Source organism: Lynx rufus, unplaced genomic scaffold, assembly GCF_022079265.1.
Source record: "Lynx rufus isolate CCGP_SWC_20201006 ecotype Redwood Valley unplaced genomic scaffold, mLynRuf1.p SCAF_12, whole genome shotgun sequence".
NCBI lineage: Eukaryota > Metazoa > Chordata > Mammalia > Carnivora > Felidae > Lynx > Lynx rufus.
Window position 1 is genome coordinate 14,590,079 of NW_025814826.1, and position 24,583 is coordinate 14,614,661.

Here is a 24,583-nt window from a genome sequence, read left to right on the forward strand (position 1 = left end):
TGCTTGACTTTACACATATGCATGAGAAATGGATTCTATACATAAGTTACAAGAGAAAAGAGAAGTGCAAAATAGTGGGCAGTGAAAGAATGACACAGAATACAAACACCAAAAACATTTTCTACGGAGGAGGGTTTTCGAATACCTGTGCCTTTCCGTATCTCGCCCGTGGACTCTGAGGGTATTTGCGAACCAGTTCTTGGAATGCACTCAATGCTTCCTCAATTTTTCCCTGTTAGGAAGAGGCAGTTATGTAAAGACGGCAAGTTCAGATGCATAATGTTATTCAGTATGTGTGTGTGTGTGTGTGTGTGTGTGTGTGTGTGTGTGTGTGTGTGTGTTTAAGTAGGCTCCACGTGCAGTGTGGGGCTTGAACTCACGACCCCGAGATCAAGGGTCAGATGCTCTACCGACTGAGTCACCCAATGTGGTTTTTTAAATATTCACCAGCTAATGTTGTCAAAACTGCCTGGACTCCATTTTGAGTCTAAAGACAGTTTTACCAAAGATTTTTAAAACATTAACAAGTATGGCAACCGTACAAGTAAAAATGAACATAAATGTACTTCATTTCTTTTAAAAACAGAAACCTGGCAAATGATGTACTATAAGTCTTTGTTTAAAAAGTTGCACCTTCCCTCTAGATGCACAGTTCCTGTGGGCATTAGTTCTTCATTTTCTTTTCAACAGAAGCATAGTTGACACACAGTCTGCCATTGGCTTCAGATGTACAACACAGTGATTCAACAACTCTACGTTACGCTACGCTCAGCACAACTGTAGCTACCATCTGTCACCAACCACTACAAAATCCCTGACTATGCTCTTGAAGACAATATTTAGGTTTTAAGTTGGGGGAAGAATACTGCTGGCAGCTGGAATGTCCTGGGGTCTGCAAGGAGAAGTCTGAAGCACCTGTTGGGGTGGGGGTGAGGCCTGCAGGTTGAGAAGGCCACCTGGCATGGTGCCTGTCACCCACTGGACATCAGGATTGATTTGGCTCCTCTCCAATCAATTTTGAGGGTTTTGACTGGGAAAACTCACTGACTCTGGGTCATGTGACCCCTCCCCGGAGCGCATGTGGGCCCTTAAGAAGATGGCCCAAGCACCTGTGATAAGTCTCTGACCACCACCACAGGAAAAGGAACAGAGGGTGAGGAACCCTCCCCCAACCACACTCCGTCCACGGCCATTCCAGGGGGTAACACACGTCTCCTGGTTTAAAATGGACGGATGCAGGTCGAGGATGTTGGGAGTCATGGGATAGAGACAGATTTTTTGAGATGAACTTTGGGAGGCACTTCAGCTCCCTATACACTGGTAAACCCACTCATTCCTCATCTAAACGGAAGCGTGCTGTGGTTTGTATGTTTTGACGTTCACCGAGTGAGTTTTCACACAACAAAGTGTACCTCTCCAACATGGCTGTGCACAGCAAACTGCACCTCCTACCCCGCTGTTATTTACACCCACTTTGGACCGACTTGACTAGAGAAAGGTCGGGCAGTGTTCATATTAAAGGTACGTAAGATCAGTTCTCTAGGCAGACGTTCTCGAAGAAAGAGGTTTTCACTTCCTCTCACGTGCCCGTAAGTGGTGCTGAGGGGCTGGTGGGAAATACATGCACAGTGGAGCGGCTAAGAGGGCCGGTTCCGGAGCCAGACCGACTGATGTGAGTCTGCTCTCCGCCGCTTGGAAGGTGCATGACTTATGGCAAGTTACTTAGGACTCTGCCTCAGGTGCCTGGCCTGTAAAATGGAGATGAGGGTACTCGACTCGGCTGTGGGGGTGCTGTTTCGGTTAAGTCTCCTAACAGTGACGAAGCTCTGGCAGACACTGCACGGAGCATGTGCTGTGTGGGGCATGTGTGTGCAGCACAAGATAACGGGGCCCAGCCCAGGGAGGCCTCGGACCCGAGAGGCAGGTTCATGCTGACAACGGGGACTTGGCTGTAGAGATCAATCGGGCCGGGAGCACAGACTCCACATCACATTTAGTGTCAGAAAAGTCTGTGTAGCTTTTTAAAATATGCTGCCCTCTCACGGTATTAATTTCTTTCAAGATTTTATTTCTTAAGAGCAGTTTTAGACTCATGGCACAATTGAGAGAAAGTATAGGTTTCTCATATACCTGTTACCTCCCCCATGATTAACATCCTGGACCACAGTGGTACATTTGTTACAACTGATGAACCTGCCATATCGAAATCGCCCAAAGTCTGTAGTTAACTTAGGGTTCATATTGTATATTCTGTGCGTTTGGACAAATGTCTACGGACTGTATCCACCATTATAGTATCATACAGACGAGTTTCACCGCCTTACAAATCCTCATCCCTCCCCTCACCCACTTTTAAGGGATGAAGGGTTCATGTTAAATATCTTTTTCTGTGTGACTTTCTTGTAACTGCCCTGTATTATTTATTATTATTATTATTATTATTATTATTATTATAAGAAGAATAAGAAGGAAAGAAAGAAAGAAAGAAAGAAAGAAAGAAAGAAAGAAAGAAAAGGAGGGAGGGAGGGAAGGGAGGGAGGGAGGGAGGGAGGGAGGGAGGGAGGGAGGAAGGAAGGAAGGAAGGAGGAAGAAAGGGAGGGAGGGGAGGAAGGGAGGGAGGAAGGAGGAAGGAAGAAAGGAGGAAGAAGGGAAGGGAGGAAGGAAGGAAGGAAGGAAGGAAGGAAGGAAGGAAGGAAGGAAAGGAGGGGGGAAGGAAGGAAGGAAGGAGGGAAGGAAGGAAAGGAGGGAGGGGGGAAGGAAGGAAGGAAGGAGAAAGGAAGGGAAGAAGGAAAGAAGGAAAGGAGGGAGGGAGGGAGAGAAGGAAGGAAGGAAGGAAGGAAGGAAGGAAGGAAGGAAGGAAGGAAGGAAAGGAGGAAGGAAGGAAGGAAGGAAGGAAGGAAGGAAGGAAGGGAGAGAGGGAAAGAGAGGGGAAGGAAGGAAGGAGGGATGGAAGGAAAGAAGGGAGGGGGGAGGAAGGAAGGAAGGAGGGAAAGAAGGAAGGAAGGAAGGAAGGAAGGAAGGAAGGAAGGAAGGAAGGAAGGAAGGAAGGGGAGGAATAGGAGGTGGAAGACAGAAGAAGAGAGGAAAGGAATCACTGATTCCAAGTAGCTTCAAAATGCAGGCAGGTAAATTCTTAGGTCTGAAGGTTTGGAGCTTGAGGCCCTGCCTTCTGAGTCCTTGGCTCTGGCTTCAGAGCCCTTATCTCTGACCTCTGGGTCCAAGACTCTGTCCTTGGAGTTATCTTTCCTTTCTATCTAAAGGGTGGTTAGTGTTATCAGCCTGGTTCTTTCTTGCCTGTAGAATTTCAGGACTCTGCAGCCTTCTTTCAGTTTGTCCTCTGTCCCTTTCAGGTCGAGGTGGTCCTCCTGGTATAAGATTCTCAAAAACCTTGTGGATCTTTTGTGTATGTCACAGGGATTCACACCATTAGACAAGAGTCACGGCCACAGACCTCTCCAGGATAATCCCATCTCTATTCCTGGCTTCTGCTGGATGGCTGAGTAGATCTAAGAGCCACACATCCACTCTCTTCAGGAAAAGGAGCCCTCGGCCTTCTCTCCAGACTACCCTTTCTTAACAACGAACTTCCTACTTGTAGCATCTTCTGCAATCTGGATAGACTAAGAAATCTCCCCGAACTGTCATGTCCTGGCTCTTTTTTCTCTAATGGTTTCTTCCTTAATTATCACTTTCCTCTCTTATTTTACGAGAAGCAGCAAAAAAAGAAATCAAGCCACATCCTCAACACTTGGCTTGGAAATCTCCTCAGCTAAATATCCAAGGTCATCGCTTACAAGTTTTGCTTTGCCCAGGCCAATTCAGTTAAGCTTCCTGCTACTCTCTAGCAAGGACTGCCTTTCCTCCAGTTTCAGGGACCTGCTCCTCATTTCCTTCTGGGCTCTGGCCAGAAGTGCCTTTAACAGCTCTGTCAACATGCTGTTTGCAACGATAATGTGCATTCTCGAAGATTATCAATAAACCTTTCTCTAAGGTGCTCCTCACTTCCTCTGAGAGCCCTCGCCAGAAGCAGCTTTCGCATGCATATTTCTACCAACAGTCTGCTTTAGGCAATCCAGGCTTTTGCTCTCATGCCTCTCAAAATTCTTTCAGCCTCTACTCCTAACCCAATTCTCCAAAGCCACTGTCACATTTTTAAGTATTTGCGACAGGAGCAACCCACTGTCCAGCACCAAAATCTGGATTAGTTCTCTATAGCTGCTGTAACAAATTACCAGAAACTTGATGACTGAAACAACAGAAATTTATTCCTCAGTGCTGTGGGGAACAGAAGTCCAAAATTAGTTTCACTGGGCTGAAATTGAGATGTTGTTAGAGCCACGCTTCCTCCGGAGGCTCTGGGGGAGAATCTGTCCCTTGCCTCCCGACAGCCTTTCTTGACTGGATGCATTACTCCAGTCTTTACTTCGGTTTTCACACTGCCTTCTCCTTTCTGTCTCCTATGTCGTCTGTATTCAATTTCCCTCTGCCTCTCTCTTATAAAGACACATGTGGTTGCATTTGGGGCCCAACTGGATAACCCAGAATAATCTCCCCGGTTCAAGATCCTTAACTTACTCATATCTGCAAAGACCCTTTCTCTAAATACAAGATCCAGGGATTAGGACGTGGGTATCTTTTGGGAGGACTATTTTTAGCTTTACCACATGCATTATGTAACTCAAATTGCAAATGTTGAGGCTATTTTTGTGAAAATCATGCTAAATGCACCATTACGCTTTAAAACAGAAATAACAATGGAAATAACAATCTTCGTAACAAATTTGCTAAAGTATTTTGTTCCTTCTAGACACTCCCTTAGTTGGTCATCAAGGTTATAAAAATAATGGAATATTTGGCTTGACCTAGGCATCCTTGTGATCCCCTTAAGACAGAGACCGTGTTGCTTTGCTAAGGGCTGACAAAGTAAATGTGTTTGCTTTTGGTCTGAAAGAATTTCCCTTCCCCAGAATCTTCTAACGCTATTATGCATTTCTTATTTAAAAACTCAAAAGCAAGATACAACGCTTGTGAAGAACTGCCTAAAAATCATCTCTTTCAACATAGCTTACATTTTCTCCCAGGACCAAAGCCAGTTCATTGGAGAGACACGTACTTGGGCCCCGCTGTGCTGGCATGAGGCCAATGGGCCATGCTGAAGGACATTAAGACACCCCCCCCCCACACACACACATACACACAGATGTGTTGTAGAATCCGCTGGTGTGATGTTAGGGGGGAAGCTGTGCCATCCATCAGTGTACCCTTTATGAAGATCCACAGCAGAACGTTTCTCTCCGGACTTGGTAGAGGACAGCTACTCTGATGAACACCATTAATCTTACAGGACGATGCTATTCCCCGTGTCTTCTGCCTACAGTGTACTTCATTCATCCCAAGCACCATTTAGAGCCTGGGATGTAAGCTTTCATGTGCTGGCCTTACTTACTCCGGCCTTATTACGTTTTCCATTTTCCCTCTCTTTTTTCACTTAAAATACAGTAACAGTAAGTGACTCCAGCAAATAAAAGAATCTTTCAGTATAGCACTTCAAATTCTTTTTTTCTAGGGATAAGGAAGAGTTTCAAGCAATACGTACTTCTGAAAAATAGAGGTATTTTAAGCAATACTTTTGAAAAATAGATGATTGAAATATGATCTGATCTATGCACTTTGGATGGAAAAATAAAGTGACCTCATACTTTCATGTAGCACAGTACTCAAAGCTAGACTGGACCTCCTCCGTCTAGGACATACCTCAGCATGGGCTACTCCAGCACATCCAGTCGCATCATTTGAAATATCAGCCATAAAAATAACCTTAAAAAATTACGCTGATAATGCAGCCAATAATATGGATCCCTGCTATTTCAGAAGCAAGAACTGTAGCTATTTCTTCCTCCTTTATTTAGTCTGTTAGAAATTCAAGGTGCTTCTGGAGGAATGAATGATAATTTCTCCAAATAAGCAAGAACCGGAGAATACCCCATGGACTGTTCCAGCACTTTTATGTCCCATTGATGTATCTGCCCCTTGGTAACTGAGCTCTTTACCATTCATTAGAATTACATAAAAATCCTTCCCTAAAGTTGTTCCTTTGTCCTTTATCCCAAAAGTCACCTGTGAAATAGACACCCCACATTTTCACACCTGGCATTTAGCAAAGAGCAAGTGGAGGATGCAAAAGAAAGTGACAGAAAAAGAAGATTCCCACTTCATTTCTATTAAGAAATGCAAATTTCCACGAATAGTAGAGGGCTTCCTCTTATAAAAGCCACACAAGACAGACTCAGAAATCATTCCAGCGGTTAAACTTAAGGGCAGTGAACAACAACTTGGCCGCGATATTCTTTGACGTGACTACATGTTTATCAGCTGCTAAGGAGGGTAAGCCCTCCTTGGCTTGGGAACCTTGTCTAATACTAGTTACAGAAGTCTCCGTGCTTACTGGTATGGTTCCGATAAACATGTGGGAAGCACATTCTTGTCCCACTTCGGTTCCTAACTTGGGTGCTTTTGTCGTTGCTTATTTACTTACAATCCCCCTGTCCTATCTTTGCCGCCAATGTCTACTTGATAAAAAAAGCATTTACGGGAAAACTAATGATCATTACGCAAAGTCTAATTCATGTACAGAGTAGAGAAAGGGCAATTTCCACGGCAAACAAGTAGATGATTAAGTGAAGGTGTTATTAAATGCATTATTATAAGTGTTTGACATGATAATTAGATGAAGAATATGACTAAGAGAACAAGTAACTTCAATCTAGTGTCAACTTCTTTTTTTAACTGCAATATCCAGAAACAAATGCAAGTAGTATTTCAAATTAATGGGTAACAACACAAACCACCTAACAGTCTCCCTGAAAACTGCAGGTGCATGGGATTAACCCCAAGTGAGAAGAATGTTAAACCCAGTGTCATTTCACTTAACAGTAACTATCCTAAGAGTACTGGATTAACTTACTTTCTCTTTGCATTGAGATGCTACCCAATCAAAAACTTTTAGAAAGAGTACTTACTATTCTCATTTTTTTAAATAAGGAAACTGAGGCTCAGAATGGCCAAGTGTTCTGTCCAAAGCCACACAACTAGCAAGTGGTGGAGGGAGGCTGACCTCAGGTTAGCCGACCTCAATGTTAGTTCTACTTCTGTTTGGTCATCCAGCCATGATTCTTCCTTCTACTTGACTCATTTCACATGGAATGCTGATGTTCTTGGGGAAAAATCCACTCTATTCAAGGGCTGTTTCTATTGTTGTTGTTATTATTATTATTATTATTATTATTATTATTATTTTAACAATGCAAGAGTAATGCCTGAATTTATCTTCATTGCACATTTCTCCACCAGACAAAAACATCAACATACCCTTTTACGAAGTTTTTCTGCAGCGTCAAGTTCAGCTTTAATAGTCTTATCAAATTTATTTAATAGTTTAGGCTTCTTTTTCTTAACTGAAAGAAAAAAGAGGTTTTATTTTGTATTTTTTTTTTGTCTAGAAATAATTATTAAGAATAGTGATTTACAAGTAATGAGAAACCTACAGCTGCAGGAGCAAACCCACTCCCGGCTCACCTCTTCCCACCCCCATCCCTAGCACGACACAGTCAGTAGCTGCCAAGGGAGGTACCGCCGCCCTTACTTCGAGGGTCACAGGTGTTCCTGGGAGACTGGGTGGGTACTGGCATCCTGAAACTCACGAGGGATACTGGCCTAGTTTCCAGAATAAAAATGGGAGGTGTGAGTTATGAACTCTTATTGTCAACTTTTGGGCTAAGTGCAAAAGACTGCTTAAAATAGCTTTTGAATATTTCTGCAATGTTTCTGATCAGATAAAGATAAAAATGGGAAAGTCAGTGGGAAATCTCAAGGGAGCCAACGCTAACAGAATTTCATAGTCTAGTGCTCAAGGTTCTTCCGTTTCATCATGGATACCACTCCAGCCATATTCCATACTTCAGCCAAACAGGACCACCCTGTGTTCCCCAAATAAGCTCTGTGCCATTTCGGATACTACTTTCTCTAAGTAAAATGGCCCATTTTTTACCTTTGTCAGTTGAAAATACGCTCATCCTGCAACAATTAGCTCTAAACTACACTCTTCATAAGGTTTCTCCAGGTGTCACTCACATAAGTGCTCAGTTCTGCCTCCCTCGTGTCATTTCCCCTCTGGCTTAGAGTCCACAGCACCCTGCATCTCTCTCTTTCATGGCCCTTCTCCTATATGACTTGTACCATTTTAGGATTTTTTTTTTAAGCTTTGTGCCCAGTGTGGAGCCCAATGCGGGGCTTGAACTCACAACCCTGAGATCAAGACAAGGCACCATGTCTTAGATGCAGACTGAATTGATTCATGCTCACTTAGCATAAAGTCACATCCAGCAGGAGGGGGACGAGTCCTCCTGGTGCACACCTGGCAGTGCGTGTGGGGTGGATGGAGGCCGCATGGTCCCTGGAAGCCTATGGCAGACTGTCCCCTGGGCTCAGGGGAGTGACGAGGGCGGGGCCTTGAAGGGTAAATGGGATGTTCCAGATAGAGAAGGGGGTTGGTAGTGGGATAGGGGGAGGAGACAGAATGAGGAAATGAGGACAGAAGAGAACTTCTCTAATGTTCTGACACTGAACCTACACATCCAATTGCCTCTCTCCTGTCACAGAGGAGGAGGGGCTCTCCTTTTTAAGATCCCGCCCCTCCGCACACACACACCTGTCCTCGGCCTTCTGCACCTTCTAGTGGTCTCCTCACTCACTGGCTCTATTCCAAGCATCTCTTGTCACTTGATAATGCTGAAGTCTTCATCGTCTTAAAGCAAACCAACACCAGCCAGGACAAACGTCGGGCTACCCTCGTCTACTTGCCATCCTTTCTTCCTCACCCCTCACTCATGGCCCCTCAACTCACAGCGCTCCGGTTTCCTCACCCAACACAGGGCAAAAGCAAGTCTTCTGGAAGGAAGGGGAGCTCAGCGGTTAAGAGCCAGAAGGCAGGGGGTCTGAGTCCCAACTCTGTGATTTCCGTGCTCTGTGACCTAAGCCAAGCTGGTAGCAAAACTTTTCTGGCTCTTACTTCCCTAATCTGTAAAATGGGGATGTTGTTTTTGAGAATTAAGTCAAAATTGCACATGAACATACAGCACAGAGCCTGGCATACATTAAGGTGCTCCACATCTGACAGCCAGTAATGCCTACGGCCTTCTCTGCCAATCCTTTTGTTCCTTTTTCTCCTGACTTCTTTCAGCACCTGGCACGGCTGACTCTTCCCTCCTTCCTGAAACGATCCCTCTCCTTGACTTTGTTCTGTGTTGTCCGCCTTCCTAGTTTTCCTCGTGCTTCTCTGGACTCTGCATTCCCCACCCCCCCCACCCCCAGCCCCTCTCTGGCTCCTGCCCCCTGCTGGTCCCTGGGATGCTGTCTTCAGGGTCAGTCTTCAGCCCTGTACTGGGCTTTCTTTAAAGTTTAATTTCCAAATGGAACTACAAATTAACTAGTTACGTTTCTTTTTTTTTTTAATTTTTTTCATGTTTATTTATTTATGTTGAGAGAGAGAGTGAGAGAGAGAGCATGAGCAGGGGAAGGGCAGAGAGAGAGAGGGAGAGAGAGAGCCCCAAGCAAGCTCCGCACCGTCAGCGCAGAGCCTGACCTGGGGCTCGATCTCATCCACTGCGAGATCACGACCTGAGCTGAAATCAAGAGCCAGACGCTCAGCTGCCTAAGCCACCCAGGCGCCCCTCTTTGGCAGTACAAAAATCACAAGTCCACGTGCCTGTGATCTGTGACACTGATGTCTCAAGCTCAGGACATAAGAAATCGAAGGCACTGTTGCTCACTAATCTGTTCTTGTCATGTCTGCTCTCTTTCAGAGGATAGCGCCGTATCCATCTGGTTGTCCAAACCACAAAACCGGCTAGAGATGGCAAATAAAACGGCAAAGGAGGAGCGTGTGGATTTGTCCAAAGAAAGACTGAATGGAATCGCGACTATTTTGTTTTTAGCATTCACTCTGGGCTGGCCTCCACACTGGGTGCTTTACGTATATCTCCTTTTATCCTCTTGACCTCCCACCCATAGGGAATTTAACTTCACAGGCATGTCACTGAGGTCCCAAAAGGGTTAGTCCCTTGATGCCTCCCCTCGCTCATCCACATGGGAAGGATGGTTTCCACTCAAATGGTTTCCAAAGGGAAGGACACTTCCTAAAGCCTCTTAGCCTCTTGCCTCTCCCCACAGGGGAGATGGTGTGACTTATCTGCTCACTGGGCTGGGGGATATGACAAACTCGGGTGACTCAGTCCCATCCCTTCTCTTCCTCCCAAGGGCACATCTGAGCCGACCACGTGGGGGAACCAGGCCTGTTCCCTGCTGCCGGAAGTGGGTAGTTACATCTGATTCTGGGGTTTATTACTAATAAACCCATTGTTTCTGCTCATCCTGCCCATCCTTCAATTCAGGCTTCATCAGCAAAAAAGCTGACACTCTGATCATCTCTCCTTTATTTCATTCCTTATGCATTAAAAAAAATGTTATACTCTTTTATTTGTTTATTCCATCTTTCTCTTCCCCCTCCCTGAACCCTCAGGACCCCTATTGGTTTTTTTTAATAATTTTTTTAAACATTTACTTTATTTTTGAGAGAGAGAGAGAGAGAGAGAGAAAGAGAGAGTGTGAGTGGGAGAGGGACAGAGAGAGTGAGAGGGAGACACAGAATCTGAAACAGGCTCCATGCTCCGAGCTGTCAGCACAGAGCCCGATGCGGGGCTTGAACTCACAAATGGTGAGATCATGACCTGAGCCGAAGTCGGACGCTTCACCGACTGAGCCACGCAGGCTCCCCATCAGGACCCCTAGTGTTAAAAAATATAAGCGGCTAAAGCAGAGACGGACAAAATAGGGAATAAAGGGCATTTCCAGCTGTGTGTCACTATACGTTAGCATGTGCGCTAAGGATATGGAAAATAAACTGACGTGTGACCGAGATGAGAATTCACGGTGGTGAGTTACTATCTTGTCGTCTCAGCACTGACTCACGTCTCTCAATTGTTCATTTTGGTTTTGCAGAAGTGTCTGTTGGCAGAATGCTAGTGGGACCAAGAAAGCCCAGGGTGTACCCGACTAGAGTATATTACTGCTGGCGTCACTGGTTTTCCCACCTCTGTCTCCCGTTTTATAAAGTTAACACGAGACTTATCTAGAAGAAGAAAAATAAACTACTGCCAGCTCAGGACATCCAACATAATATGCGTGTTAAACAGCTAAGCTGTAAGTATCTCAATGTCAAAATATTTCAATATTATCACAAAAAAATAGACAAAATATTAAAAACCTTAACATATTTCTTTTCATGTATCTTCAAACGTAATAGTTCCTATTTCGCCTCTCTTTGAAATTCAAGTCTCATCCCATCATGGCTATTTTTATTTTTAAATGTATGAGAAGCCTAAGGCAATTTTCCCGACTCTCAAAAACACAGACAGATCTCCTCTTTCTTGTGATGGGGAGGCACAGAGCCAAGCCACAGAAACGACAAGGAGCACTCATGGTCAGTGATGGAACCAGGCTGTCAGGTGCTTTTGGCCTCAATGTTCTCTCATCTACCAATGAGTCACTTGGGCTGGTTGTGCTCAGTTCTCTTTGAACTTGGAAGTCATGTGCTTTAAAAAAATTTTTTTTAATGTTTATTTATTTTTGAGACAGAGAGAGAGCATGAATGGGGCAGGGTCAGAGAGAGAGGGAGACACAGAATCCGAAACAGGCTCCAGGCTCCGAGCTATCAGCACAGAGCCCGACGCGGGGCTCGAACTCACAGACCATGAGATCATGACCTGAGCTGAAGTCAGACGCTTAATGAACTGAACCACCCAGATGCCCCGGAAATCCCGTGCTTTTAATTTTCAGTTGATTGAAATCAAGGTAATCTTTCAGAGTAGACCTAGAAGGTACTGGAATGAATTGTTAATTTTGTTGAACACGGATTTAAAAACAAATGGTTTGGAAGGAAGCTATTTATGCTATATTAAACTTTGTGTAAAAATAATCACTGCCATTGCAAGAATTTTATCTTCTTCCAAAACCACTAAGAAGGAAAAAAGTGCATTTCAGTTGCATTTTAAATTCTTAGTTTCCCTGCCATGCCATGGCTGAAATGTTAAGAAAAAAGAAGAAAAAAAGAAGAAAAATAAAAGAATAATAAAGAGTATGAAAAAGCCCTCAGATTACATAAAAATTACTGTTGATTCCCTTTTCATTTCTACTTGGTCCACAAATGACGATGTTTTTATATTATGGTGCCTGGGTAGAATTTGACCACCAAGAAAAACAGACACAGAACCTTTGTATCAGATTTGTGTTCTAAAACTACTCCATTAAAACAGAGTGATGGCAATGGCAATGTCTCCACATGGTAGACAGAAAAGCAACAATTTCCTCGCCAGTCTCCCTGTTTCCAGTCTGTCTCCACGCTCTACACTGTCCCAAGGATATTTCTGTCCATGTCTTCCACTGTTTAAATACACCCATACAAAATAAAAAATGAAGTTCCCGAGAATGTCATGTTAGCACTCCTGATCCTGGTTACCTAGCCAAGAGAAATGCAAACATATGTCCACACAAAGCCTTGTATGTGTATGTTCACTGCACCATTGCTCAGAACAGCCGAAGAGTACAGAAAACCAAATGTCCGTCCACCTGGGAGTGGACCATCTGTGGCATAGTGATACAACGGACTACTGCTCCGCACTAAGCCATAATATGCATAATGCACCTCAAATGTATCACGTTAAGTAAAAGAGGCCAAACTCAAATGGCTACTGGCTGGATGATTCCCTTTACACAGCATTTTGGAAAAGGGAAAACTGCGAGGAAAGAAAACAGGTAAGTGATTCCAGAGGCTGGGAATGGGTAAAAGGGTTGACTGCAAAGGGTACAAGAGAATTTGGGGGTTACAGCATTGTGTATCTTAACTGTGGTGGATGGACTGTATCTAGACGTCTATACATATGTCAAAACTCATCCCTGCACACTTGGATATATATGGTTTGGAACTAACCACGTGTAAATTATGTCTCAACATGGCCTTCATGAAAACGTTACAAGGAAGAGACAATCTAAGTGATTCTCAGTAAGGATTCTTACTTTATGTACAACAGTATGAAAAGCATTTGGGCATGGAAATATAATACTTGTAAAAGTAAAAATAAAATTGAATCTGATTTTGAGTCCCCTCCTTGCCATGAATCTATTGGGAGGTAATGCAAACTCAACCATAATTCAGAGGCTTCTCCTTGTAAAAAAAAAAAAAAAAAAAAAAAAAAAAAAAGGAAAAGGAAAAGGAAAAAATGCTCCTCCAGACCTAATGAGGCCCCTTGGTGACATCTATATATTCTTCCTGTTTAATACCCAGCTACTTTTTTTAATCCTGATTGCTCACCCCTTTCTTAGTGTTCATTCCACCCTCAAAGCATTCCACTCTTTAAAAATAAACAAAACAACATCAAGGAATTTTTGACTACTCTTGAACTACATCAAAATGTAGTTCTTCAGTGTTTGAACACAATGGACAGAGCCCGAGGTCTCTGGATGGAGACCAACTTTCTTCACTGACTGGTTCATTCTTCCAACTATTTGCTAAAATCCCACTGTGTTCCAAGGACTGTTGCTAGGTGCTGGGAATTCAACAGCAATCTTCTCAAGGAGGCCACTGTTGTATTGAGAAGAAGGATGTAAATGGACAATTAACCTTCAGAGGAATGAGTTTAAGGATGGATCGGGAGTGGTGCTAATCTATTTGGGAGGCAAAAGAGAAAGTTTCCTGGGGAAACTTAGAATTCAAGTATACCCAGGTAGTGGTAGCATTATTCTGGGCAGAGGAAAGAGGATCTGTTTTGTAATTCATTTACAACTGGGGACTTGGACCTTCATCATGAGTTATTTTTCTTGGAAGCGAAAGGCCAAGCATCTCCTTCTGCTTGGATGGTAGTGTTTGGTACCATCTATGTGAATGCTCTTATTATGGGAAGCTGAAGGTAGAGATATTGTTCAGGAACTCTGGGCACTGACTTGCTCTCTCCCCATATTTGAGGATCTGGCCTTAGTGATGCTAAGCCTGCTTTAAGAACCAGAGGAGGCCCAAAGTGCATGTTTAGGGAGTATAAGTTTTGTTGAGAGAGGATGTACACCCCAACTGTAAAATGGCAGTGGGGGGCACCTGGGTGGCTCAGTCGGTGAAGCGTCCGACTTCAGCTCAGGTCATGATCTCACTGTCCGTGAGTTTGAGCCCCGCGTAGGGCTCTGTGCTGACAGCTCGGAGCGTGGAGCCTGCTTTGGATTCTGTCTCTATTTCTCTGCCCCTCCCCAGCTCGTGCTCTGTCTCTCTCTGTCTCAAAAATAAAATAAAAACATTAAAAAATTAAAAAAAAATGGCACTGGCACAGCAAGAATTGGGCTTTTGAAAATATACAAGACACAAAGTATACAACCGTAACTCCCTACCCCAACCTGGACAAGGGATTCCAGATGCCATGTGTCTCACTTGCGCTGAGTGCCATGGTATCTGCTCCTGCCCTGGGCTTCTATTTTGCTTTTGATACAATTTTGTATGCTAACTAAGGACCTTCAATTAACTGAACTCTGAGACACAGGAAGAAAAAAAAAACAAGGATTTCTCCCGCTAAGTCAAAACCCCCCAAATGCTTCATTTGTTCAAGGGATATAATGTCCATCTTGAGCTATTTCACAGTTGTGTTTCCTTGAACCAAGTTTACTGCCTTTTGCAAACTGTCCCCTGGTTTCTGTTTTCCTCTCCTGTTCTGTATCATAAAGCGTTTTAGGTTTCCTTTATATAGCCTCTCAAATATGGCATGAACTTTGACACCTCTGTGACTCTTCTCATGGTGTTTTCTTTGTCTGGAAAACATTTCCCTCTATTTCTACCAAGGAATACTCTGCACTTCAACCTTTAAGGCCTAGTTTAAATGCCATTCCTCTATTTAGTCATCTAAGACTTCATCATGCAAAAAAAAAAAAAATCCTTCTCTTCTGTGCTCTTATAGCATTTTGTTTCTATAAATAGTAAACTTTTCAGGCTGTGTTTAGTTGGCTGTATATTTAGCTTGTGCACGCTCACCCCCTCTCTCTTCCTACCAAGACTCCCCAACCCTTGCTGGATTGTTAATTCGTGTGAGAAAAGAACTTACTTGCAACTTATTTCCAGCATTTAGCCCATGGCTTGTCCTACAGAGAAAGTTCTTGACAAATGTTCCCAGACATATGTAAGCATGAATGAATCAAGACATTCTGGAAGGGGGTAGGACAATGTCAGTCTGTAACTTAGGCATATCAACTATTAAAAAAAAAATCAGCAAACCATAAGCAACCAAGAAGAGAATGAACTGAGAGTAGCTTGCTTTAAAAAAAGAAGGTCTAATCCAAAAAGCATCAATGGACAATAGTGGAGGGGGCAGAGGAAAAAGATAAGACAAAGAAAAAGGTATACACAAGCCAATCCTCCCTGAAAAAGTATAGAGAACACTGATACTTAATTCCCATGTCTCATTCCATCCTTATTTTTCAGTATATTCAGCAATTTAGAACACAAATGGCAGAATACTAGCACAACTGCAGGGGCCAAGGGCAGGCTGCCCCAAGATGGGCCACTTTGGCATGAAGACTTTTTCAAATAAAAAGCCATCAAGCCCAGAAGATTCAGGAAAAGCTCTGTACCTCCCTGACAGCTGCTGTAAAGAATTTGGTTAGAGGACCTGCTCCAGGAAGAGAGCTACCCCCATAGATAACTAACTACGTCATGATATGAAGTAGGCAAGTAGACAGGGAGGAACCTAGCAAGGCCTGTTTGATCCAAGTTCTGTATGTCCCATTGTTTCAAATGGCAAACATTTGTTTACCAAACATTTACTCTTTTTCATCTTCTCCTGAATTGCATTCCTTCCCTTGGAAGTCCCAGATCCCTACCAGCTTCTCCTTAGTTCAAAATGACCTACTGACTGTCCACAATTTCCATGTCTGTATGGATTCCCCATCGGTACAAAATTAAATTTGATTTTTTCCTGTTAATCTGCCTCATGCCAAATTTGATTCTTATTCTGGCTAGAAGGACCTTGAAGGACAGAGAAAATTCTTCCAACCCAACTAATCAGTAAGTTCTTAGACTGCAAAATTCAGCTAATTTTAGTAGAATATAAGTTCACAAGGCATCTTGTTTTTATGTTCTGAGTCATTGCGTAATGCCTTATAAAATTGTTTGCTGATAATAGTTGACATTTACTGAGCACTTACTCTGCTTGACATATGTGACTCACCCAGGCTGTGCAAACTGTAAACAGCAGAAGCCAAGGTTGGATCTTGGGGTTATCTCGGTTGCAATGTCTATGCTTTTGACCATTGTGCTGTATCTCTAGCATCTGGCCCAAAAGTTAAAAAACTAGGGTGTTTCTAAGGGTTTTGAGAGTGATGACAGAGTAGAATTAAATATTAGTGTAAGTATCATGTTGTTGTCAGACAGGAAGAATTCCTGTTCCTTTCAAGGTCCTTCTAGTTGGATGAAGAATCAAATGGCATGAAACAGATTAACAGGAGAAAATCAAATTTAATTTCACACGTACAAGGCATCTACACAGATACGGAAATTCCAAAGACAGTGAGGCAAAATGAGATATATATGTCATCCTGAACTAAGAAGAAGTGGGTAGAAGTCTGAGACTTCACAGGATGGAATGCAGTTCACAAGGCAATCATGAGAAGAGCAAATATTTGGTCATTAGATGTTTGACCTGCCATACAGATGGGTCACTCAGATCAAGTTTACCTCTGGTAATAACTCTTATTCTGAGAAAGACCCCCAATTTAGATTCTTCTATGTAGTTAAAAGCAGAAGTATGTCTTGAGTTCATAAGATCTAAACTGTCTTCGGTGCAAAATAATCTTCATGCAAAAGTGGCCCACTTTGGGGCAGCTTGCTCTTGGCCCCTACATTGTACAAAGGAATAAGTTGACCTTTGTACTACCTGTCTTGAAGGATAAAGGTAAATAACCACAGTAAATTTTCCTTTTGTGTCTCGAAGATCCAGGGTTTATACATTATGCACAGACACCATGGCTTGGTAGGGTAATCACAGTGTATAGAGTCTGGGGGCCAGAGTTTGAGCCTCAATTTTGCCTTTCTTCAGTGACTTGCTTAATTTTGCTTCCATGAAATTGGGATAATATCTAACCCTCATCTACCAACCATAAAGGAGCATAAAACATCAATATCAATGTTACTCATGACTCCCATCTATAATAATACCTTATTTTCATGCATCTTAAAATTCTGTTCTTTAATTATATGGGATATGTGTACGAATATATCTTTGTAGGGGCCAAGGGAAGGCCATTCCAAGATGGGCCACTTTGGCAAGAAGATTATTTTGAGTTAAAAGGAATCAAAACCCAGCAGATTCAGGAAAAGGACTTTACCCCTCCCTCAACTGCCCAAATTTACATTGAAAAGGAAAGCCTGAGTCAGCAAGAGAGCTATTAAGAGATTCCTTTTTACCTAAGAAAGCTATTTGCATAATAGGGCAGCCTTTGCTTCTCAAACATCTCCTCTTACCTTCTGACAAATGGCCTTCCTCCTCATTGTATCCCCAGACCTCTACCTTGGGGGGGTTATTAGCTCCTTAGCTCCGAATGTCATGTAAGCCTTCTGTTGCCAGACTGTCCTTGGGAGTTTTATGTCTGTGTATGCCCTGCATGTGCAACACTAAATGATATTTTCCCCTGTTAATCTTGTCTCACATCAATTTAATTCTTAGTCTAACTGGAAGAACTTTGGAGAGAGGAAAATTTGCTCATCCCCAACACCTTATTAGCAAATGGTTTTAGGAATTATTTTTATTCATTTACTTGTTTTTAAGATACCAGATTTGCTCTAGAGTCTGAAAGGGCGGGCCTACGCCGGCCGACTCCATCTTGTTCTGTGTCCTTCACCTTGACCACACCTCCTCCCCTTGAGTAACCTCCCGCTCACCTGCCTAACAGGACTCCGACCCTTCCCCAGCCAATCAGCTGAGGCCACAGCCATTACACCTCACCAACTGCCCCTAGGCCCCAATAAAACCTTTGTCCTTTTGAAACTCGCTCTCTCTCCCTGGTATCTCACCGCTGTGTCAGGTGCAGGTAGGGGATTGAGCTCGAGCTTGCTCGAATAAAGGCTCTTTTGCTTTTACATCGGACTCGGCTCCCTGGCGGTATTCGGGGATCACAAATTCTGGGCATAACAGAGTCAACCATTTCCCTGACAGATTTTGGGCAACTAATAACTTTGCCACACTATATCTGTATCCAGTTTGCATTTTCTGAGTCAACAAAGGACTAAGGACCTATGGGAACACACTATACTTCCCTTGTTCCCTGGACCCTGCCATGCGTCTCCAAGCAGAAGCACACAAAATATGAAAAGACTGCTGTTTGTAATAGGTATCCAAAGGTGGAATATGATGAGAAATAATCTAAAAAGCAAAAATATTTTAAGGGACGGAAGAGTAAGACTAAAATAAGACATTGAAGGAAACATGCTCTCTCTCTGAAAAACAGCCTGAAGCTGAAATAATCATGTAATACACTATTGCAATATTATTCATGTTAATTAACAGTTAACCTAAGACATATTTTAATCTTCCTGTATTAGAATTGGAAGTTAATTTTTCTTTTCTTTTTTTTTTTTTTTAAGCTTATTTATTTTAAGAGAGAGACAGCGAGGAAGGGGCAGAGATAGAGGGAAAGAGAGAATCCCAAGCAGGTACTGTGCTCACAAAATGGAGCCTGACATGGGGCTCGATCCCACAAACCATGGGACCATGATCTGGGCCAAAATCAAGAGTCAGATGCTTAACCGACTGAGCCACCCAAGTGCCCCAGTTTGCTTTTCTTTTCAAAATCAATGCTAGATTTCAATGTAAGAAAAAAAGTCTCTAAATTTGTCTGACATTATGGCAAATCTATAGATTAAGGCAAATGATGAAAAAGAAGGAAACAATAGAGCAAAATATTCAAGACTTGGAAGAATCCAGTACTAAGATTTTTGATGGGATTCCTTCTGCTGGGTATAGGGAAGCAAGCCCGCATTTGCTCATGTACCAGTGTTCCTCCAAGGCTCAGGCAGGGGAGGACGACAGGGGCACACAGTTCTTTCTTTCTTTTAGAAGTGTGAATTGAGCAAGATATTTTAGGGGAGCAAATTTTGCCACCCCACCCCCCCCACCCCCTGATATGCCTCTTTGGCATGTTGTTTATTTTAAGCTGGTTATTTTTAAGAAAGTGTAGACACAAGAGAAGCTCCGAGAATTGAGTAGAAGTTACCCTTTTGTAAGAGACATTCACATTTTAAGGGAGATAGCCATTTTGAAGGGTGTCTCCCTCTCTGTCTTTAAGGGTATCCTTCCCTACCAGGAAGGAGGGATGACTCAATGTACAGAAACTCTTACCAATGGAGAAAGCCCAAAACTTAAGTCTGCATAACAACCTGATACTCATTTATCGGGGTTTCCTGCTAAGCTCCCATGACTGACTCCCCAGCCCCACCACCTTTCACCTTTAGCTGCAGATGGTATTTAAAGTGATGGCTTCAGTCATTTTGGAGAGTTACTCAGTTTTCCAGGGTGTAACCCATGGATACAGAAAGTACACGTTACTAAACTTTTTTTCTGTTAGTCTCTCCTATGCCCATTTAATTATTAGACCACACAAAGAACCTAAAAGGGAAGAAGGGAAAACTTTTCCACCCCTACAGTATTCTATTGCTTTGCTTCACAGTGGGGTCTGAAATAAACCTGCTTTCATATCAAGAGAGAGCCATGCTATTTGCTGTTGAGAAGCCCAATCAGCAGACAGCCATGGAAGTGCTACTGGCAGGAATCATTGTATTATCACTGTGAGAGAGGAACATTAATGTGTTTGATCCAGAAAGGAACCCCCTCTGAGCCTGCTTCCTCTAATACTGTCTACCTTGGAGGTCTATGGTCCTGGGAGAAGAGGCCAATCTGGGCAACAACTCTTACCTGCCGGCCTTCACTGCAGATTGGAGAGAAGAAGAATGGTCCACCCTTCTTTTGCCTCCTACAGCTAAGGAATAACGGACCCCTGTTCTCCTCAGAAGTAAATATCAACTATGTAGCCACAGGAGTTCAATAGTCAGAGCTTAAACCTAACAGTTAACATAAATATTTTTCAGCTGAGAGACACTAAGTAATACAACACAGTAAACATTATATAAAGGCCAATTGTTTTCGTCTGCCCCCTCTATTGAAATGATGTGGGATTCCACTGGGAGCATTCAATGGAGCCAGCAAGTATTCCAGTTTATTAAATGTAGTCTGCTATCTCCCCATAGAGTTATTTTAATAAATTATACATCACTCCCTTTCTAGACTAATAATCCTTTAACAGATGTGACCCCATATGTTAGATTAGAAATTTCAGAAACGCTAAGTGATGTGTTTTCTATACATAAAAGAAACCCCTTCGGTGCCAAGGCAGTGCACAGGCTTACCAACAGCTGCTTCAGACGTTATGAATTTATCTCCATGTGCACTGTTCCATGAGAGGTCAGCCACCTTCCCCAAATCTTATTTTACATACAATTCTAGCGATCCTGCTCTTCTGGGTAAGCCCTTAACTCACTTTTAAGTAATACATTAGAAAGAGTGTTTGAATCAGACACAGCAGCAGCAGCAAAAAGTAAAAGCTGACAGACTGAAGTAAGAAACAAAAATCAACAGAAATTAGCCCATTTCAACATGGGCCAAACTGTGTAGGGGTAAACAAGTGCCAAAAGGCATCACTTCACAGCAAGTGATGTTTATTAAAATGGGCATCATAGTCTCCAATCACCAAAGAAAGTTAAATTAAGTGCAGCACACAATTTAAAAATTTTTTTTAACATTTATTCATTTTTTGATAAAGAGACAGAGCATGAGTGGGGGAGGGACAGAGAGAGAGGGAGACACAGAATCCGGAGCAGGCTCCAGGCTCTGAACTGACAGTACAGAGCCCGATGTGGGGCTTGAACTCACGGACTGTGAGATCGTGACCTGAGCTGAAGTTGGACGTTTAACTGACTGAGCCACCCAGGCGCCCTGCAGCGCACAACTTTAGAAGGTAGAGATGCATAAAAAGTATTTTAGAAAGGTATCTACCAAATTTTTAAATTTTTGTTTAATGGTTCTTAAAGGTAATTTAAGCCATTTAATAATGTTTCTATGAAATATTGATTTCCCAGTAATGTTAAATAAAGCAATAATTTCCAAGCCTGGCTGTACATCAGTATCACCAAGGGAACTTGAAACAAAATAGGCATTCCCAAGTACCATCAAGTAAGAATCTTGGGGAAGTGGGTATTGCAAAGGTGAGGAGATAAGGATCTATACAATAAATAAATAAATAAATAAATAAATAGTTATATGTAATTCTATTCTGTAACATCACAGATATAGATAAATATTAGTACATATATATGAATGAATAACTTAGAATATTTGGAAGCTAAGTTTCTAATGCTACCTTATTTTTTTGATTATCAAATGTCAACGTATGTTTGCTTGGTGTCTGTCAGCATTAATATTGGCTGGCTATGATTATTATACCTTTTAAGACACTAGTTACACCTGATTCATATTTTTTGACAGTAGGTGAAATGTCACCAAACCCAAGTGGAAATCTTTAAATATCATTCGATCATTGTAATAAAAGAAATCCCAAGAGTGCTTTGAGAATTCCTCCCTATGTGAAGAAAATGAAAACCTGATATCAGAGAATTTATTAATCTTGGTTTGTAGGAGTGGGGATAAACATAAGATAGCCACAAACTTTCAATAAGCAATCCAACTGTAAAGATCTGGGTCTCCAGGGAATGAGAAATAGTTGAGCTTATTGGGGAATAGCAGAAAAGTAGGGTGACAGATTTATAATTTAAAATTATAAAAATTTAAAAATATTTAAAATATTTAATTTTTTAATATATTTAAATGTTTAAAATTTTAAAATATTTCTAATATTTTAACAAACAGAAAATACATGTTTAACTGATAGACTTTTCATTACAGACAAACATGAATATGGATCAGTAACAATCATAAACCTATAATTCAATATATTGAAAAATAGAGCCATTGCCTTTCTGAAACAGATGTGGTAGAAATAGCAATAAAGAAGAAGGGGATATTATCTCCAAATACTAACTTCAAATGCATATATTAAAACAAAATCAAGTTCTTAAAAATTTCCTTATCATATATGAAACAAAGGTTTGCAATTACTTTATACTGGACAATGAAGGGTGGTAATTCCTGAGAGAGAGGAATCAAATTTCTCAAAACCAGTGATAAAAAGAAAACCTTTTATGTAGACAGGGGAGGACAGACATGCTACATATAAGGAACAAAAAAATAAGGATGATAGCAAACTTCTTATTAGAAAAAATGGAAGGGAAAAGAGAATTGTACTTTTTAAAGTACAGTTGACCCTTTAACAACATGGGTTTGAATTGTGTGGGTCCACTTATACTTGTTTTTTTTTTAGAATATAGTGCTGTAAATGTATTTTATCTTCCTTATGATTTTCTTTCTTTTTTTTTTTTTTTTTTACAATTTTTAATGTTTTTGTTTTTGAGAGACAGAGAGAGACAGAGATTGAGCAGGAGAGTGGCAGAGAGAGAGGGAGACACAGAATCCAAAGCAGGCTTCAGGCTCTGAGCTGTTGGCAGAGTGGCAGAGCTTGGTGGAGGCCTCAAACCCAGGGACGTGAGATGGTGACCTGAGCTGAAGCTGGATGCTCAGTTGACTGAGACACCCAGGGTCTCCCTTATGATTTTCTTAATAAAATTTTCTTTTCTTTAGCTTATTTTACTGTAAGAATACCGTATATAATATATATAACATACAAAAGATGTGCTAATCAACTGCTTGCTACCAGTAAGGCTCTGACTACTAGGCTATTAGTAGTGCAGTTTTCGAGGAGTCAAAAGTTATAGTGCATTTTGACTGTGCAGGGGGCTCAGTGCCCCTAACCCCTGCATTGTTCGAGGGTCAACTGTACTAACAGAAAAAAAAGTCAACTGAGAATTCTATACCCAGCAAAAATATCCCTCAAAACAAGGGTGAAATAAAGGCTTTTCAGACTTAGAAAAACTGAAAGAATTCATTACCAACTGGCCTATACTACAACATATGTTAAATGACATCCTTCAAACAGAGGGCAAATGGTAATAGATAGGAATGTAGATGTACACACAAAAAGAAAGGACTGAAATGGTAACTGCATGGCTTACACTATGTTTTCTTTCTTGTTACTTAAATCTCTTTAAAAGATAATTGTTTTAAATAAAATAATTGGTTAAGCAAAAACAGTAACAATGTAGGGTAGGTTTTAAAATAAAGGTGAAATGTATGACAACAATAGCAAAAATTTAGAAGGGAGAAGTGGAAGCATATATTGTAAAGTTTCTTATAGTATATGTGAAGTAGTATAATATTACTTAAAGGCAGACTGACAAGTTAAGGATGTATGCTATGGACCCTAAAACAAAGACTAAAGAAATAGTTACAGCTAATAACCCAACAAAACAGATAAAATGGAATCATAAAAATTATTCATTTGCTCCAAAAGAAGGTAGAGAAAGAGAAAAATGGCACAAATAGATGTGACAGATAGAAAACATACAGTGAGAAATAGATTTAACCTAATCAAACCAATACATTAAATTTAAATTAAATTAAATATAAATATCCCAATTAAAAGCCAAAGAAGTCCAGCTTGAATGAAAAAGTACAACCCAACTATGTGCTGACTATAAAAAATGCACTTCCAATACAAAAACACAAACAAGTTAAAAGCCAATGGAAGGAAAATGGCACAACCTTTTAATAATACCAAAAAAAAAAAAGCGCTGGAGTGCCTATATTAAATCCAAGTAGATTTGAGTTCAAAGAATATTATGACTGACAAATAAGGTTATTCCATAATGATAAAGGAGTCAATTCATTAGAAGAATATAATAATCTTCAAAATCCATGACCCCAAAACAGAACTCTGAAAAGAGTAGAAAAATCTGTTAGTCCATCAGAGATTTTCATAGTGCTCATCCAATAACTAACTGAACAAGTAGAGAGAATGTCAGCAAGGATATAGATTTCAATAAGAGTATGAAACAACCTGACTTAACTGATATTTCTAGAACACTCCCCTCCAACAACAGGGAATACACATTTTTGCAAGTGCACATAGAGCATTTTCCAAGCTTCCACCTTAAAGAAACTAGAAAAAGGAGAGCAAATTAAACCTGAAGTATAGAACAAAGGAAACAGTAAAGCTCAGAGCAGATATCAATAGCTTACAAAGCAGAAATATAAGAAAGTCAATAAAATTAAAGCTGATTTTGAGAAAAGATAAACTGATTAAACCACAGCCAGACTGATTAAAAAAGACAGCAAAAAAACCCATAAATAACCAATGAGGAATTGAGGAAATGAGTATCAGGAATGAGTCAGGTGGATTGCTACAGATTCTACAATTATTAAAAGATAATAAGAGAATATTA

The 24,583-nt window shown here is 41.4% G+C and overlaps 1 protein-coding gene across 1 annotated transcript in view; it reads right to left on the reverse strand.

The window, feature by feature from the left end:
* ASPH (aspartate beta-hydroxylase) overlaps positions 1-24,583 on the reverse strand; it is a 221,347-nt gene that overhangs the window by 67,550 nt on the left and 129,214 nt on the right. The window contains exons 15-16 of the mRNA XM_047073977.1: positions 7,369-7,454; positions 146-232 (exon numbers count right to left, since the gene is read on the reverse strand). Of these exons, the coding sequence (XP_046929933.1) occupies positions 146-232; positions 7,369-7,454 (173 nt within the window). The remainder of the gene's footprint in view (positions 1-145; positions 233-7,368; positions 7,455-24,583) is intronic.